The sequence below is a fragment of the Chiloscyllium plagiosum genome, unplaced genomic scaffold, assembly GCF_037043375.1.
Source record: "Chiloscyllium plagiosum isolate Xiang-an unplaced genomic scaffold, Cpla_swu_hap1 HiC_scaffold_3, whole genome shotgun sequence".
Taxonomy (NCBI): Eukaryota; Metazoa; Chordata; class Chondrichthyes; order Orectolobiformes; family Hemiscylliidae; genus Chiloscyllium; species Chiloscyllium plagiosum.
The window spans coordinates 35,464,441-35,482,364 of NW_028270141.1; the positions used below are offsets into that span (position 1 = coordinate 35,464,441).

Sequence of the window (17,924 nt, forward strand, 5' to 3'; positions counted from 1 at the left end):
CCGATGACAAACAACGACTGGGACAACACTACTATTATAGGACAAGCCAAACAGAGAACAGCCAGGGAATTCCATGAGGCATGGCACTCATCCACAGATTCAATCAATAAGCACATCGACCTGGAACCAATATACCGGCCACCGCAGCGGACAGCTGGAACTGACAACCGGAAGCGGCAGGTACAAATCACTATAAATGCTGGAGGAAACATCACTGAAGCGCTTCACAGGAGGCTCCCAAGCACTGAGGATGTCACCTAGACAGGGGACGAAACGTCTGCAACACAAATTCCCAGCTCGGCGAACAGAACCACAACAACGAGCACCCGAGCTACAAATCTTCTCACAAACTTTGTTACAATATACTAGTATGCTGCTTCCATTTTCAGTAACGGCCCCACACAGCATAGGTATCAAAAGTGTTGGTTTAATTACATTAATGTTTTCCTACTACCTCACATTTATGACATTTTACACTATTACATTATGTCCTAATGAGGTTTTGACCAAGTAAAATATGTTTCTCAATCAAGTTTTCTACATCTCATGTCCTGCCATAGGAACATCACGTGCCACTCTACCTCCTTACAACATTGGCTAGTACCAGTGGTTTTCAATGAACAACTGTTTATTCTGCATTTGATAAACTAAGAGGTCTCCACTTCCTTTTCAGAATTCTTTAAGTCTTCAGAACTCCTTCAGCCTCTAATAAAGTGTGAACTGTCTATGCTAACTTATTTAACTCTGGATCTGCTTTCTGACCTTCAATTAAAGATATGCAAAACATTTCTTTTAAATTCTCTTCATCTTTGAGACCTTGGCTACCCTAACATTTCTTAACGTCTTACTCTGATCTCTGATGATAGACGTCAAATTCTATTCACCTGTCAAAATTACTTCACTTAACCCTTTCAAATTCAATGTAGGTTTGCCCAGGCTGTTTCCTTAAATTCCTTAAAACATTTGTATATAAACTACTGATGTGTAGGTTGGTCACTTCTAAACTAGGGGATATAACCTAAACATTTGAGCCAGTTCTTTCAGGAATGAAATGAGGAAACAAATGACTTTATTTATTGAGTGAGCAGAAGCGAAGGATGAATTTTTTTTTAAAAGGTCAAAATGTCCAAATATTTAAATGACTGCATCTGACGAGCTACAAGAACAGAGACAGATTGAAAGGGGATAGCTCATCCAGAAGGGCAGCTCAAAGGCAGAATGCTATGGCCTGAACTACTTCAAAGATATTCATACATAATCTAATTATTGAGGTGGATGAGATCCACTCTCATTAGTGAAGCTGGACATCTGGAGGGCCTCACTGACCATCTAATCATTTTAAACAATGGTCACAAACTCTGTTCTGAATCATATTGGAAAACAGTCTAGTTTGAGAGGAAGGTCATATGATAGCAAGATCTTTGCATATAAAGGCATTAATTTCTAAAGTCAGAAGCCAGAAAGGTAAAAGCAGGTAAAATGTGAAAAGGTCTATTTTTCTCGTTCTCCAGCCAGTCTGCAAGTGTGTCCAGCCTGTATTCTGTCTAGTCAAACCTTAGTCTATAATATAAATTAAGCAGCTGTTGACTCCTGAAGAGAAAACAGATCATCTATCAACATACTAAATCATCTCAAAAGAGACTGAGAACAATCACCAAACCCTGCTTAAAACCATCTAGACCATCCATCTACAAGATCCATATACTGTATAATCAACTTTCTTTAAGGAGTTTGGTGTTCTATACAATAAATACCATTTCTATTTCTTTTAAAATTTCCAAACAGAAATCGGTCTTACTGTCACAGTGCAGTTAAGTAATAACTCACTGAAATAATAAGCAAACTCTTTAAAAAAAAACAGCTGAGATCAACCAAACTGTGAAAGAGATAGGTACCATTCTCTTGTCTCACACTTGATCATACCTCCAAGACAAAAAGCATAATGTTTGGAAAGTTTTAGCAAACATAAGTTGATGCTAGATAAACCGCTAATTTTAAATTTGAGACTGATAAGAATTTTGTTGACCAAAGATGTTGGGGATATATAGGAAAGAAAAGAGAGAGTTAGGGTGCAGAGCAGCCATAGAATATGCTCAAGAGCTAAATGGTTTACTCAGTTCCTTTGTTCTAAGAAAAATCAGAGAAACCTGATTTTTCACTAATTTGGCCCTAAAATAATTCAGTCTGGATCATTTTCATGTGACCAGGCTATCCAACTTTAACTCAGCAAGATGCCCATGAAACATTTTATAGCAAGAAACAAGAAAACAGATTCAATTATATTTCTTGTGTGGAGGTAACTTGTGCAAAGATTGCAAAGTGATTGCATTTGGTCAGTGCTAACAGACAAATCATTTTTTCCTTTTTCAAATACAGCTTAATAATCTTAGTATGCAAGCAATTTAGCCAACATCCTACATACAAACTCAAAAGTAGACAAACAACTAGAGAATATAAAGACTTAACTGAACTAAGTGGTATTCATATTTGATACTGCCAATTCTAACAGATGCTTAAGTCTGAGAAAAACACTAGAAATGAGCAGTTAAATCTAAGTTTTAATGCTATGTAACTGATAAGTGTGTAAATTCAAGGAACAGTTTTAAGAGTAAAATCTATGAAATTATCAGTACAGTACTATAGAAAATTTGACTGAATATTTTTTAACTATTAAAGCTGTAAAAATGCAAAATATTCAGCACAACTGAAACTCATTTAACATATGCAATTTCCTGCATTGCTTTAATACATTTTGATTTCACTATTAAGCATCTGGCGAGCTATGCCACAGTTTAAAATGGAAATGAAGAGATGTATATAACAAAAATATAGCAATATGCTTCAGAAGCGCCAAAAAAAGTATTGTGGAATAAAACCTGCAAAGAAAAAGATACCCCAACACATGGAAAATGCATTAACTTGAAACTTGTCAAAATTTCTACAATGAAATACCAAGAAAAATGCAGTCAAAACTCCAAAGTGAAAATGCTATGGAGTTAATTCAATGACACTTCGTCTCTCTCTGAACTCTGGAACTGACGTTACACTGCAGACCAGAAAACACAAGCTCTCATCCCTGTTGTAAGTGACCTTTACATTTAATCTTTATTCAAATCCATAGAAAGGTCATTTGTTCCAGCACTATGCAGAGAAGATGCAAGTTTTGAGTGGAAAATGGGAAGTAAATAAGTAGTGAGTAACCTCAAGAATATTGAAAATGGTGACCTTTACATCAACAGTAAACCCATTCTATGTGATTCCAGGGAAGAAAATGGCAGCATTGTATATTGGAGTGTTTTAGGAATGCAACTAAAACCTCAAGGGTGCACTTCATAAGTTACTTGCTGGTAAAAGACAAGCTAAATACTGATGTAATGGCTATTTGGTTTGGTCTTTTGGTCACACAGATTAAGTAAATTTTAGTCCAGGCATTATGTATGCACATCATTTTTGCTTAACACAAAAAATGGAATTGCCTTCGATCATCAAAAGTTTCTTAGACCATAGCAAACAAGCTGATTTGCTATACAAGATGGCCCCAGCTTTTAATACCAAAATGCATGTTTAGGTCTATTCTCGGCATATAAGTTGACCCCCATTCCCATTTTTCCACAAATAAATGCTTAGTGCTATTTACGTATTAGGCTTCTGCCTCAACTTTCAGCTCTGAGATACGTGCTCAGATTAAATGTGCTTCAAGTCAGGGCACGAGAGTAGGCAAGCAAAATGGGCCATGTTGCCAAGATGATGTGAAGGAATTTAGGACATGCCCACATACACAAAGCAAACCGTACATGGAGACCAACAAACCAAAATCAGTCCTCCTACACCAAACACTGATCATTCACAATTTACTCGCAGTGTACAAGTTTATCCTTTAGGGAAGAGGTTGGTGTAGCGACATCCTCACTGGTTTATTAGCCAAGTGGACCAGGTTAATGCTGTGGGGGAATGGATTCAAATCACCAATGGGCCCGAGTGGGGAAGTGGTAGCATCTTTAACTCTAGGCCAGGAGGCCTGAGTTCAAGTCCCACTTGCTCCAGAGGTTTATATCAACAACTCTGAAGATGGCTTGTTGATTAGAAAATACCTTTAACTCAACCCCTGGTTTTTTTTTCAAAGCTTTGAAAGTGGATTTATATGCTGTAATCTTCAAGTAATACATCTGAAAGTAAATTTCCACAATGTACTTTCAATACCACCTGAAAATTATTTGGGGAAGAAAGATACAAAGATGGGAAATGGTATAGAACACCTGTGTCAGTGTGCTTGTGCTATTTAGTGACAGGTATATGTTTGAGCTCAGAGGTTTTCATGCAATGGATTTGTTAAATCTTGTGCCATGAGAGAAAGACACCACTGGGTACAAAGGAAGGAAAATCAGCAGGCCAAGGGGAACTGCTTTTAATAATTAGTTAATCATACTGTAGAGGGAGACCTGGGAACAAGTCTGTTTCCATGAAAGAAAGTGGCAGACGATAGAAGACAAAAAGTGAATGAAATATTTTTCTACTTACTTTTTAAAAGACGAGTTATTTTTCTTTTAGAAATGTGAGCATTTCTCACATTTAATAATAAATTCTGACCCCATCCCCACCAAAATTAGAAAAATAAATGCCTTCTTGGTAGATTGCCACAGGCAAATTTCAATGAGTCTCACTTGTAGTGTACTGCATATCACAATCAGAGAATATTCCTCAAATAGTAACTTTCATATGCAAAAAGGTCTGCATGTGTCTATCTGCCCTTTAACAAAATACTTATACAGTACATCTGTATTTATAAAAACCTGATAACTTGTTTTACACATTACACAATATATACAGAAGTAGAAAAATGTAAAAAAAATTAAATTACTATTAACTGGCAAATGTTCAGAAAGCTCTTGCAAAAATATCTTCTCCAGAGGTGTAAAAAAATGCCAACTGCTAATGGAAGCAAATCTAAACAACGTCACAAGCAATATTTTGGGTGCCTGAAATCCAGATTCATCTTCAAATGTGGCAATTGTTAGAGAAACTGTGATATTTACTGATATTAAGAAACTGACATTGTTGAGTAGTAGTTGAAATGCTAAATACTTCTATTTTTATCGATGTCCTCCATATTTGGAAGACCAGTCAATTCGCCCATGTATTGGATGGACTGCAGGTGGACGTGGAATTAACCCACTGATGTTTTTGCTCGATGAATTATATGGCTGACATCCCAACTGTGCTCGATTGGATTTCCAAGTTGCATAACCTGTAAATGAATACATATTTTTTAAAAATCCTTCCACATAGTTTTGTCGTCATAATTTCTGAACAATTAATCAGCTTCCTATGCACTAATGCACAAGAATTACAATTAAACTTCTCATATTTCTCTCACTAGTCCGCATTTGCCAGAATATTAAAAAAAGGCTGCAGCTCATTGACAACAGGAGAATTAACTTGAAATACACTTAAAGTAAAACTTTATATTAGTCTGAACTTAAAATTGCACTTCTATTTAAGGACAGCAACTTCTGATCCAAGCTGAGTTTGCAGATTTCAGTCAATGATCCTTTAACAGCCCCAAACTCTACCATCTACAAAGGGCAGCCAATGCTAGCTCCTCTGCAAGCCACAAATTGTCATTTGAAACTATATCTCCACTCCTTCAGTGCTGCTGCGTCAAAACCTAGAGCTCCCTTCCGAACAGCACTGTGAGTGTATCTGCCAGGTGGACTTGCAATGATCAAGGAAGTGACATATTACTACCTCAAGGACAATGAGTGTTGACCAATAAATGCTGACTTTAGCAGTATCATCCAGATTTTGGGAAAGAATACAAAGAGTATGTGTCACTGAGTCCCTGGGTTAGGGAAACAATGACAGCATCCGACAACTTGCTGTTCAGTGATCCTGCTGAAGATTTTTGTGGACATCATTCAAGAACAAGTTCAGGCTTGGCTTTCTGAAACGAAACTAGAAATTACTGAAGGAATTCAGAAGGTCATTTCTTCAGAGAAATTAGTTCTGTTTTCTCCCCACCGATGCTGCCAGATCTGCTGAGTTCCTCCAGCAATTTCTGCTTTTGTTTCAGATTTCCAACACCTACTATTCATTGTTTTATTTCAGGCTCAGCTTTGATGTTCGTTAACACCATCTCAGTTGACAAAGTTATTTGGGCAAAGTACAAAAAGGAGGTATTAGCGCCTGTGAAACATTATTCCAAACAAGAAAAAGGAAAGAAGTGTGTCGAACATTCTTCACCATTTTTCTATGAAGTTTAACTGAAAAAGTGCTCATAGTCCAATTGAACAAGTCTGTTATACTTACTAGAATCAGTTTCCCCAACAGGTGCTAACCGCACTCTTTGGCCAGCAGATCCAACTTCTTTTTTAAGAAATGATGTGTATCCTCCAGAGGTATCAGTGCCAGTTGTATAAACTGAAAAATAAAACACTCACCAATGACAAAAAATACATTTTTCTTAAACTTAAGCAGAAACAAAAGTTCATTAATTAATCTCCATAATTTTAATTTTTTTAAAAATTGTATTCATCAGTGACGTGTGCTTGCACTAAAATGAATGACATCGGTTTGGGATCATTGTTGGAATCAAATGCCTGAGGTAAAGTCTACCCCTCCTAACTAATATCATCGAAATATTTGGGACAGATGAGGGCGAATTGGCCTCCAGCTGGCTGTTTGAAACAGCAGCCAGGCTTAGTCCAACACCACTCACTTTATATCTGCATTCCTGCACGTTCCTCAGCTTCATGTACTGTTACAAAACTTAAAATAATCTAAGAGCATTCAAACAAGAATAGAAGCAGAAGTCAATTTGGTCCCTCAAACCCATTCCAACATTCAACAAGAGTGTACCTGATGTGTTTTAAATTTCACATTCCCATCTACAATGATAAATTTTGGTTTCCTTGAGCTATGAGAATTTCAAAAATATTTAATGAGCCACCTACATCACCTTGTGAGACTTTGGAGCATTGGGGCCCTCCATTTTTGTTTAGCAACAGGAAGAGCAGGAACGATGACCAGGAGATTGCTGGGAAAGTAAATCACTGCTTTAAGAACTTAGCTCATGAATAGGGGGAGCGCCGCTGAGGAGTGGACACTGGACTGCTGAGTAACTCAAGTAATATATTTGGTTGTGTTATCCGATACACAGTTAGCTAGCGTCTCCCACCCATCTTCCTCCTCTAACAAGAAAAAAAAGAGTTCTGCACTGGATTGGTAAGATAACTAGTTTGTTTTAATTTTTTATTTTTCAATAGTCTCTTTAGGAATTTAGAATAGTGGGAATGGAGTTTAGGGCAGTTGAATGCTCCTGCAGAATGTGGGAGGTAAAGGTCACCACTAGTGTCCCTGCTGACTTCATTTGCAGGAAGTGCACCCAACTCCATCTCCTCGAAACCTGCATGAGCAAAGTGGAGCTGGAGCTGAATGAACTTCGGATCATTTGGGAGGCAGAGGGAGTTACTGAGAGGAGTTATGGAGGTTAATCACACCTCAGGTACAGGAAAAATGCAAGTGGGTTATAGTCAGGGGACAGAAAAGGAACCGAGAACCAATGCAGGGATCCCCTGTGGCCGTTTCCCCTAAATAACAAGCGTACAGTTTTGGATACTGCTGGCGGGGGTTTGGGGTGGGAGGAGGACACAACTTACCAGGGGTAAGCCATTGGGTATAGGTCTCTGACAGAGTCAGTCCCTGTTGCTCAAAAGGGAAAGGGGGGGAAAAGAGGGGCAGAGCATTAGTCATTGGGGACTCCATTGTTAGGGGGACAGACACGAGGTTCTGGGTGGCTCAGTGGTTAGCACTGCTGCCTCACGCCAGGGACCTGGGTTCAATTCCAGCCTCGTGTGACTGTCTGTGTGGAGTTTGCACATTCTCCCTGTGTCTGCGTGGGTTTTCTCCGGGTGCTCCGGTTTCCTCCCACAGTCCAAAGATGCGCAGCTTAGGTGAATTGGTCATGCTAAATTGCCCATAGAGGTAGGTGCATTAGTTAGGGGAATGGGTCTGGGTGGGTTACTCTTCGGAGGGTCGGTGTGGACTTGTTGGGCCAACGGGCCCGTTTCCACATTGTAGGAAATGAAATCTCAAAAAAAAAAAGAGAGACACTCACTATTGGTGTGATGCCCCCCAGCTGCCAGGGTTCGTGATGTCTCGTATCATGTTTTCGGGATCTTCAAGGGGGAAGGGAGCAGCCCCAAGTCGTGGTCCACACAGGCACCAACATAGGTAGAAAAAGGGATGTGGATTTAAGGCAGAAATTCAGGGATCTAGGGTGGAAGCTAAGAGCTAGAACAAAGAGTAATCATCTCTCATTTGTTACTAGTGCTACGGGTTAGCGAGGCAAGGAACAGGGAAAGAGAGGCGACAGGAATGGTGCAGGAGGAGTGATTCAGATACCTGAATAATTGGGGCTCATTCTCGGGTAGGTAGGACCCCTACAAACAGGATGGTCTACACCTGAACCAGAGGGGTACCAATATCCTGCGGGATAAATTTGCTAATGCTCTTTGGGAGGATTAAAACAAATTCAGCAGGGATCCTGTATAATCGTAGGTCCAGTGTCCAGGAAGTTGAGAGTAATGAGGTCAGAAATAAGGTTTCAAGGTCAAAAGAGTGCTCGACAAGCAGGAAGGTGGTTTGAAGCATGTCTATTTCAACGCCAGGAGCATCCGGAATAAGGGGGGGTGAACTTGCAGCATGTGTTGATACCTGGGACTTCAATGTTGTGGCCATTTCGGAGACATGGATAGAGCAGGGACAGGAATAGTTATTGCAGGTTCTGGGATTTAGATATTGCAGTAAGTACAGAGAAGATGATAAAAGAGGGTGAAGTGTGGCATTGTTAATCAAGGACAGTATTACAGTGGCAGAAAAGAAGTTTGAGGACTTGTCTACTAAGGTAACATGGGCAGAGGTTCGAAACAGGAAAGTAGAAAACTCCCAACAGGGTTACTTCTCTAGGCCTCCGAGTAGTTCCAGAGCTGTAGAGGAAAGGATTCTGGATAGGAGCAAAGTAACAGGGTAGTTGTTATAGGAGACTTTAATATTCCAAATATTGACTGGAAGTACTACAGCTCAAGTACTTTAGATGGGTCAGTTTTTGTCCAATGTATGCAGGAGGGTTTCCTGACATAGTATGTAGCCAACAAGGGACAAGGCCATAATGGATTTGGTACTAGGTAATGAACCAGGTCAGAGGGTTTGGAGATAGGTGAGCACTTTGGTAATAGTGACCACAATTCGGTTATATTTAGTTTACAAATGGAAAGAGATAGGTATATACCGCAGGGAAAGAGTTATAGCTGGGGGAAAGGCAATTATGAAGCGATTAGGCAAGATTTAGGATGCATAGGATGGAGAAGGAAACTGCAGGGGATGGACACTATTGAAATGTGGAGCTTGTTCAAGGAACAGCAACTGCATGTCCTTGATTAGTATGTACCTGTCAGGCAGGGAGGAAATGGTCAAACAAGGGAGGTGTAGTTTACTAAAGAGGTTGAATCTCGTCATGAGGAAGGAGGAGGCTTATGTTAGGTGAGATGTGGAGGCTCAGTTAGGGTGCTTGAGAGTTACAAGTTAGCCAGAAAAGACCTAAAGAGAGAGCTAAGAGCCAGGAGGGAACATGAGAAGTCGATGGCATCAAGAAAAACTTTAAAGCTTTCTATAGGTATATCACGAATAAAAGAAAGACTAGAGTAAGACTAAGGCCAATCAAGGATAATAATGGGAATTGTTGCAGAGTCGAAAGAGATAGGGGAAGCTCTGAATGAGTACTTTTCATCAGTATTCACACTGGGGGAGAAAAAACGTTATCAAGGACAACACTGAGATACAGACTATTAGACCAGATACGACTGAGGTTCATAAGGAGGAGGTGTTAGCAATTCTGGAAAGTGTGAAATAGACAAGTCCCCTGGGCTGGATGGGATTTATCCTAGGATTCTCTGGGAAGCCAGGGAGGAGATTGCAGAGCCTTTGGCTTTGAGCTTTACATTGTCATTGTCTACAATAATAGTGCCCTAAGGATAGCAAATGTTGTCCCCTTGTTGAAGAAGGGGAATAGAGACAACTCTGCTAATTATAGACCAGTGGGGCTTACTTCGGTCATGGGTAAAGTGTTGGAAAAGGTTATAAAAGATAGGATTTATAATCATCTAGAAAGGAATAAGTTGATTAGGGATAGTCAACATGGTTTTATGAAGGGTAGATCATGCCTCATAAACTTTGAGTTCTTAAGAAGGTAACCAAACAGGTGGATGAGGATATGGCCTTGTCTCTTGTTAGCCCATCTACATACTATGTCAGGTTGATGCGGTATATATGGATTTCAGTAAGGTGTAGGTATTAGACAATTACAGAGGCATGGAATTGAGAGTGATTTGGCAGTATGGATTAGAAATTGGCTAGCTAAAAGAAAGAGGGGGTGGGTGATGGGAAATATTTATACTGGATTTCAATTACTAAATGGTGTACCAAAAGGATTTGTTTTGGGGCCACTGCTGTTTATCATTTTAATAAATGACCTCAATGAGGGAGTAGAAGGATGGGTGAGTAAATTTGAGGATGACACTAAAGTCAGTGGAGTTGTGGATAGTGCTGGAGGATGTTGCAGATTACAAAGGGACATAGATAAGCTGCAGAACTGGGCTGAGAGTTTAATGTGGAAAAGTGTGAGGTGATTCACTTTGGAAGGAGCAACAGGAAGAAAGAGTACTGAGCTAATGGTAAGAATCTTGGTAGTGCAGATGAGCAGAGAGATCGCGGTGTCCATGCACATAGATTGATGAAAGTTGCCACCCAGGTTGATCAGGCTGTTAAGAAGGTATATGGTGTGTTAGCTTTTATTAGTAGAGGGATTGAGTTTCGGAGCCATGAGGTCATGTTGCAGCTGTACAAAACTCTGGTGTAGCCGCACTTAGAGTACTGCGTACAGTTCTGCTCACCACATTATAGGATGGATGTGGAAGCTTTGGAAAGGATTCAGAGGTGATTTACCAGGATGTCGCCTGGTATGGAGGGAAGGTTTTATGAGGAAAGGCTGGGGGACTTGAGGCTGTTTTCATTTCAGAAAAGAAGGTTGAGAGGTGATTTAATTGAGACACAACACAATCAGAGGGTTAGATTAGGTGGACAGTGAGACCCGTTTTCCTCGGACGGTGATGGCCAGCATGACGGGACATAGCTTTAAATTGAGGAGTGATAGCTATAGGGCAGATGTCAGAGGTAGTTTCTCTACTCAGTAGTAGGGGCATAAAATGCCCTGCCTGTAACAGTAAGTAGACTTGCCAACTTTAAGGGCATTTAAATGGTCATTGGATAAACATATGGATGAAAATGGAATAGTGTAAGTTAGATGGGCTTCAGATTGGTTCCACAGGTCGACACAACATCGAGGACCGAAGGGCCTGTACTGCACTGTAATGTTCTATTAGTTCCAATGGTATATTCTGATTCTGATTCCAGATAGTGCAATCCAGATCCTAAATGTTTATCATCTCCCTCTGAAATCTTTTACAAGTGATTTAGAAAAAGCTCCCAGTCGATGCTTTACTTGGCACAGGAACTGCTGTTTCCTCTCCAAATCCCGTCTCCTTGCAAATATTAATCATTCCTGCAGAAACAGTCCTGCTTTTCCAAACTCACCCAACATCCAAACATCCTTCAAACCTGGCAGCTTTCTATAGGTCTTTGTACATCTTTCCTGAATTGCGGTATTAAAATTGTCAATTATATCACTTATTTTATGAAGTTTAACATGTTGTCTGCCTCTACATTCTATTCCTATAATTAAAAACCAAAGTAACCCATGAGACTTTTAACCACCGCATCAACTTGTCCTACCATCTTTACAGTGTGCTTGACACCACACTTGCTCCACATCCATACTTTCAAAGTCATGAAATGTAGATTTGAATCATCTTTCCACGTGAGCTTTTGCAAAGCACAACACTCCACACTTCATTGTATTGAACTAAATGTGCCATGCTCTGCCCACTTCACTAATCTGTCTAAGCCATTCTAAAGTCAACAAATTGCAAAGCTCCCTGCTAAAATCCATATAGATGTCCGTTACATTACCGTGATCAATCTTCTCTGCTACCCCAAAGAATTTAGTCAAGTTAAATATACAATTTGGTATGAAATGCAAGCACTGATTAAGACAAAATTGAAATTATAGTTAATCTACATGACAGAATAATTAGTGTCAATGTATAAACATAAACTGCACATCACATTACTAAAGCTCCATATTGATTGGTTTAACCTCGTAAGCGCAGCCTTGCAGGATCAACGATCATTTTTCCTATTTATCAAAATTTATCTTTATGATTCAAAATGAGACAGTCAATTATGGATAAGTGCTCAGGACTTCTCCTGTATGACAAACTGGAACTAGGTACACACTTATTACCTTCGTTCAAAGTAAATGTCAGTAAATGTCCCAACAATTTGAACTTGAACCAGATTTCAAAACAGGTGACAGTGCATTGCTGTGTCTTTCAGATTTTCATCTGTTCATTTGCAGTAGATTATTGAATAACTATTGGTGCAAAATGGTTTTATAATAGGAAAGACATTTAGAATTTTGTGAAGTGGACATGGAAAATTAGTTGACGGTAGTGTTCGAAGTCAAATTGTTTCGATAAGCACTACGTGTACTGTATTAGAAACTGAATGGTGTCACACGGTCGTAATTTTTACTTGTACCTGTTGATATGTTGCATGAAATTCCGTGGTAAATTCATGATAAAAATACAACAAATCTATTTCTAGGTAAAAACTGCCAAATTAATTTTAAATTGCAACAAGCTACTTCCTCATTCATTATGATGTGTCCATCCTTTCCCACCCACAGGTCAAATTTCCAGTATCAACCCCTGGCTACCATTGAATAGGTATTGGGTGCAGCACCCCACTGAGAAATAGGAATATCCTCAAGTTCAGAATAAGTAAAATTTCACCTTCGATACAGAAGATGCTCTAATTCAGCCGCCTTCATTTCCTGGTCCATCAAACCTAGTGTCTGACAAACTCAATAGCTACAGATACCTTAAAAGCCACCTTACTCAATTTCTCCCTTGGTAAACACCATTCTCATCAGATACGAAACCTCATGCACCTTCGATGAGATGTAATCTTGCAGTCGAACAAAGAAACTGTATCAATATAGCACCTTTCAAAATGTTGCCACTTTTTATGTAGGAAGTATTTCAGCCAGTTTGTGCGTAGCCAGTCCCCCAAAAAAAGCAAACACAAAAGTAAAAATATGCATGTATATTTGATTTGAATTCCCTTTCCTGCTAGAGCCTTCTCACTCCCTTGCCCTGCCATTATCCAATAGAAAACTCACAATACAGCTGTGTTGCACCAATGAGAGCTGAAATAAAAAAAATACGGATATCAATAGTACAGATAAATGTGCTTCAAATTTTAAATAAACATGAAGTAATGAAATGATTGATCACATTTCTCTTTGACTGCAGTGTAGAATTCTGGCATGTATTCCGGACGAGTTTTTGAGTTCCCATTGTCAAAGCAAGATGGATCTTCCATGAATTAGAATAAACTAAAATGGCTGAAATCATTGAATTACTTCTGATTTTTCCAACAATTCCACAGATAAGCAGCATAGCAATCTCTTCAATTTGTTGGATACCACCACAAACTTGAGAAACAGATACATTGAGAGTTTGGAAAATGATACTGAAAGACCTTCAGAGAGTTGCTGCAATGTATCCAGTGGACACTACATGATCAGTTTATGTAAAGGAAAAGAATCACAAAGCATAGTTGGTCTTTGGATTCTGGCTAATTTGAGATGGAGGATAGGAAAAAAATTGTGGCTCTAAGAGCTACTCCTTTTCAGTATTGGAGCTGATTTCTTGAATTCTAGGAGAAATAATTAGGAAACAAAAATCAAAACAGCACTTTAAAAAAGGAAGAGAAACAAAAGCAGTGACCACATGGGAAGTGAAACAGGCGGAGAACTCAACCTGCAGAACTGCCTAACCCAGCAATGGCTAGTTTTTAAAATGGAACTGTACTTTTTTCATAAATCTACAATAGTGAGTAGAGTGAGTTTTTTTTAATTTGTTTTTGTTGAGATCTGTCCCTTGAATAAACAAAAAATATAAAACCTATGTCTTAAGTTAGGCTGGAGCAGTAACACTGGGCTATTTTCTGGGTTTGTAGATTGTTAAGGTGCAAAGATAGCCTTTAGTAGAGTGATGTGCTCTTCCTGTTGCATGAGAGAGATTAGGGAGAGTTCCCATGTTACTGATAGTTATGACTGAAGGAATTGTGTTTGTGAATCCTAGCGGATTGCATGGATAGGTTAGAGCAGCAGTTAGAGGCAATGATGAATTTACAGGATCTGGGGGTGTGAAGGGAATTTTAGGATGGGAAAAAAACCCAGCAGATACTAAAAACAAAACAGTAGATGGGTTACCTCCAGGAAAGGTAGGAGAGGAAGGCAAGTAGTGCAGGAGTCTCCTGTGTCTACCACCATCTCAAACAAGTATGTTGTTTTAGAAAACGTATGAGGTGATGGTCTCTCACAAGTAGCACTGACAGCCACGTTTTGGTAACAGGATTGCCTCTAACTTAACAAAGGGTATGTTAAGTTCCAAGCGATCGATTGTGAAAGGACTACCTTGTCAGAGGTATAGACAGACATTTTTATGGCCAGAGAGACAACAGAATGGTGTGTTGCTTCCATGGTGCCAGGATCAAGGATATCTCGGAGATGGTGCAGAATATTCTCAAAGGGGTGAAGGAGCAGCAGGAGGTTGTTGCACACATTGGAACTAACAACAAAGGATGAGAAAAGCACAAGATTCTGAGGACAGAACACAGTAAGGTGGCAGAAATTTAATAAAAGGAGGGCCTCAAGAGTAGTAATATCACGATTAGTGCCAATGCCACAAGCTAGTGAGGGTTGGAATAGGAGGATAAAGCAGATGAATGTTTGGCAGAGCAACTGGTGCAGGGGAGAAGGATTCACATTTTTGGACCATTTGAACCTCTTCTGAGGTAGAAGTGATCGGAGGACAGATTGCACGTGAATTATGTGTAAGAGATCTGCATCATTGCTGAAGCCTCACCCCGCCGCTGTTTCACTTCCATGAGTTGACAGAGCGAACCCCTGCTGAGTCCACCCCCCCATTCAGGAGACCAGGCAACACAATGGGTCAGTAAACTCCGCCACCTCCCCCCCACCACACCCTACCCCCAACCCACCCACCACCAAACAACGTGTGTTTTCAACTCTGCACATTTCCAGCCAGTGGATGGAGTGAAGCAACCAGAAACCTCTTATCCCCAATGGGACTTCAGAACAAAATGAAGAAATGGCATGGAGAAGGCAGCTGGACTGGACACCAACATTAAGACAGCTGCTGCCGCCTTTTTTTTCTGGTGGGGAAGGGGGGTGGGTTGTGACTCAAAATATCCACCTGATCGGGCTGCTGGAGCGGTAAGAGGGAGGGCAGCTAGTCAACCTCTTGGAGCAATGGCTCCCAGCTTCTTGAATTTATTTGGCTCTCTCTCAGGGGTACAAAATCAATTTTACAAAATTGGAGGCCATGCCTATCGGGGGTCTTACTGGAATATCTGATCTTGGGGGTGAAATCAGATTCCCTTTCAGATGGTCACAGGGAGGTTTCTTGTATTTAGGTATTTTTATCACCCCCGCTTTTGAGCAATTATATCAAGCTAACTTTGTGCAGTTGCTAGAGGATCTTTGGCACTGGAACGATCTTCCGATATCCTGGTTGGGCAGAACAGCTTTGGTTAAAATAAATATTCTTCCTTGTTTATTATACCCCATGCGAATGTTCCCTTTGACGTTGCCTCGGCAGGCACCATGGAGTTGGCTCAGTTAACTCAGTAACTGAGTTAACAGTTGGCTCAGCTCTTTTATCTGGCGTCACAAGTGGCCTCTTTTAAGCTCACTCAATTGCAGCTTCCACAGGGGATGGAGGGGTGTAGATTTTCCAGACTTTAAGAAACACCAACTAAGTTCCCTACAATCTTATGTGGCTGATAGGGCTTGCCAGGACCCATGGTCAATTTTGCTGAACATAGAGGGCTCCCGGGCAAAACGTCCCCTCATTAATCTGTTGATCACAGACAAGTTGAGGACTATTATGGACCATTATGGACCATTGCAGAAATCCAATTGTCCTTAACACGGTTAAAACATGGAGAATGGTGCGACATAGTAAGGAAAATTTACAAAAAACTTTCCCTTTTTACTCCCATAGTGGGAATGCCAGGATTCCAATGGGATTGATGAATTCTGACTTTAGGCTCTGGGAGTTCAGTGGAGTTTCCTGTTTGAGAGACTTATTTGAAGGGGAGGTCATGATGGCTTTCAAGCAGCTGAGTCAGAAATATGAGCTATCCAGGAGGGACCTCTTTTGTTACTTTCAGGTTAGGGACTTTCTATAGAAAAAGACTACATTAATGGTTAGTCCCTATAAGTCGAATATGGACAGGAGCACGCTTTGGTCCATAGGCACTCTCACGGTCAGCACCCTCTATCATTTATTAGGAGTTAGTGTCTCGAAAGACATCGAGCTGTTGTGTAGAATCTGGGATCAGGAATTGGGGCTAGAGATCTCACCAGGGGAGTGGGAGGATATCTGGGAGAATGTAAGGAAGACTTTCATTTGCAATAGGACACAGGCTATCCAATTGAAGGTACTCAACCGGGTTTATCTGGCACCAGAATGGCTTGCGAAATTTAAGACTGGAGCATCCCCAATGTGCCCCAAATGTAAAATAGATATCTGTACTCTTACTCATAGCTTGTGGTCATGCCACAAGCTTCATAGGTATTGGGCACATTGAGAGTGTTTTGGAAGGGGTCTTGGGAACCGAGATCAAGGTAGATCCAGTGTCCCACTTCCTGGGTTCACCTAATCTCCCCTCTTTGGACGTGCACGGGAAGCAACTGTTTAGTATTCTTTCATTTTGTGCAAGAAAGAACATTCTGATGAGCTGGGTGTCGGAAGATCTCCCAGGATTATTGGAGTGGCGTAGGTTAGTTATGGAGCACATCCCCCCTAGACTTCCTTACAAGTATGGTGCACCAGAAAAAGGAACTTGTTTTATAGGACGTGATGGCCCTTTGTGAACCATATATCCGCTGACGTATTGGCTATATTGGTTACAGCTTTTGTGTAGCCAGGAGAGCTGTGTCTGGCGGCCCGGGAGCCCCTGGGAGGAGGAATTCTGAACAAATACGGGAATGCCAACTGATGCTCCTGGTGATGGGAGCTTTGGTGGGATTGCGCTGAGTGTTGTAACTTAATGTAATTTAGTTTAATTTGCCTTGGTTCAACTTTGTTTAATTTAGTTTCTTTTTGTTTTGATTTAGTTATTTGTTGAATTGTAGTTGGTGCAGAGTTTTTTTCTCTTAAATTGTTTGTGGAGTAGGGTAGTAGCTTTTTTACTGTTGTTATATTGCAAGATTGTTCTATTATTTTGTAGTAATTTTATATTTTTTGTAAAAACTTCAAAATCATCTTCTCAATAAAAATATTTATAAAAAAGGAACCAGGGCATTGAGTTGTCGTCAAAATCTAGTGAGTCAAAAATGCCCGCTAAGGAAGAAAACCCAACATCGTTGTCAGGTCTGGGTTTTAAGTCAAAGGCAATGAACCCTATTATGTGGGAATAATACTGCAGACTTGTGCTCCAGAAAGGCCACACCCTGCATCAAACTGTTCAAGTGCAGCTGCAACATTGGCATCGACCTGCCAATGTGGAAAATTGCCCAGATTTGTTGGTTCACAAAAAGCAGGACAAATCCAAACAAACAGTCTAGTGTTAATCATCAGTAGAGTAATGGAAAGTGTTATCAACAATGCTATGAAACGGAGCCTGCTCAGTGATGCCTAGTTTGGGTTTCACCA

At 40.3% G+C, this 17,924-nt stretch overlaps 1 protein-coding gene across 3 annotated transcripts in view; it reads right to left on the reverse strand.

The window, feature by feature from the left end:
* Nucleotides 1–2,540: 2,540 nt before the first annotated feature.
* Nucleotides 2,541–17,924, reverse strand: part of LOC122542185 (serine/threonine-protein kinase ICK-like) — a 79,698-nt gene continuing 64,314 nt past the window's right edge. For all 3 annotated transcript variants that reach the window (XM_087978384.1, XM_087978387.1, XM_043679648.2), the window contains 2 exons: nucleotides 6,307–6,417; nucleotides 2,541–5,245 (listed from right to left, as the gene is read on the reverse strand). In XM_087978384.1, coding sequence (XP_087834510.1) covers nucleotides 5,091–5,245; nucleotides 6,307–6,417 — 266 coding nt within the window. In that variant the 3' untranslated portion in view covers nucleotides 2,541–5,090. The remainder of the gene's footprint in view (nucleotides 5,246–6,306; nucleotides 6,418–17,924) is intronic.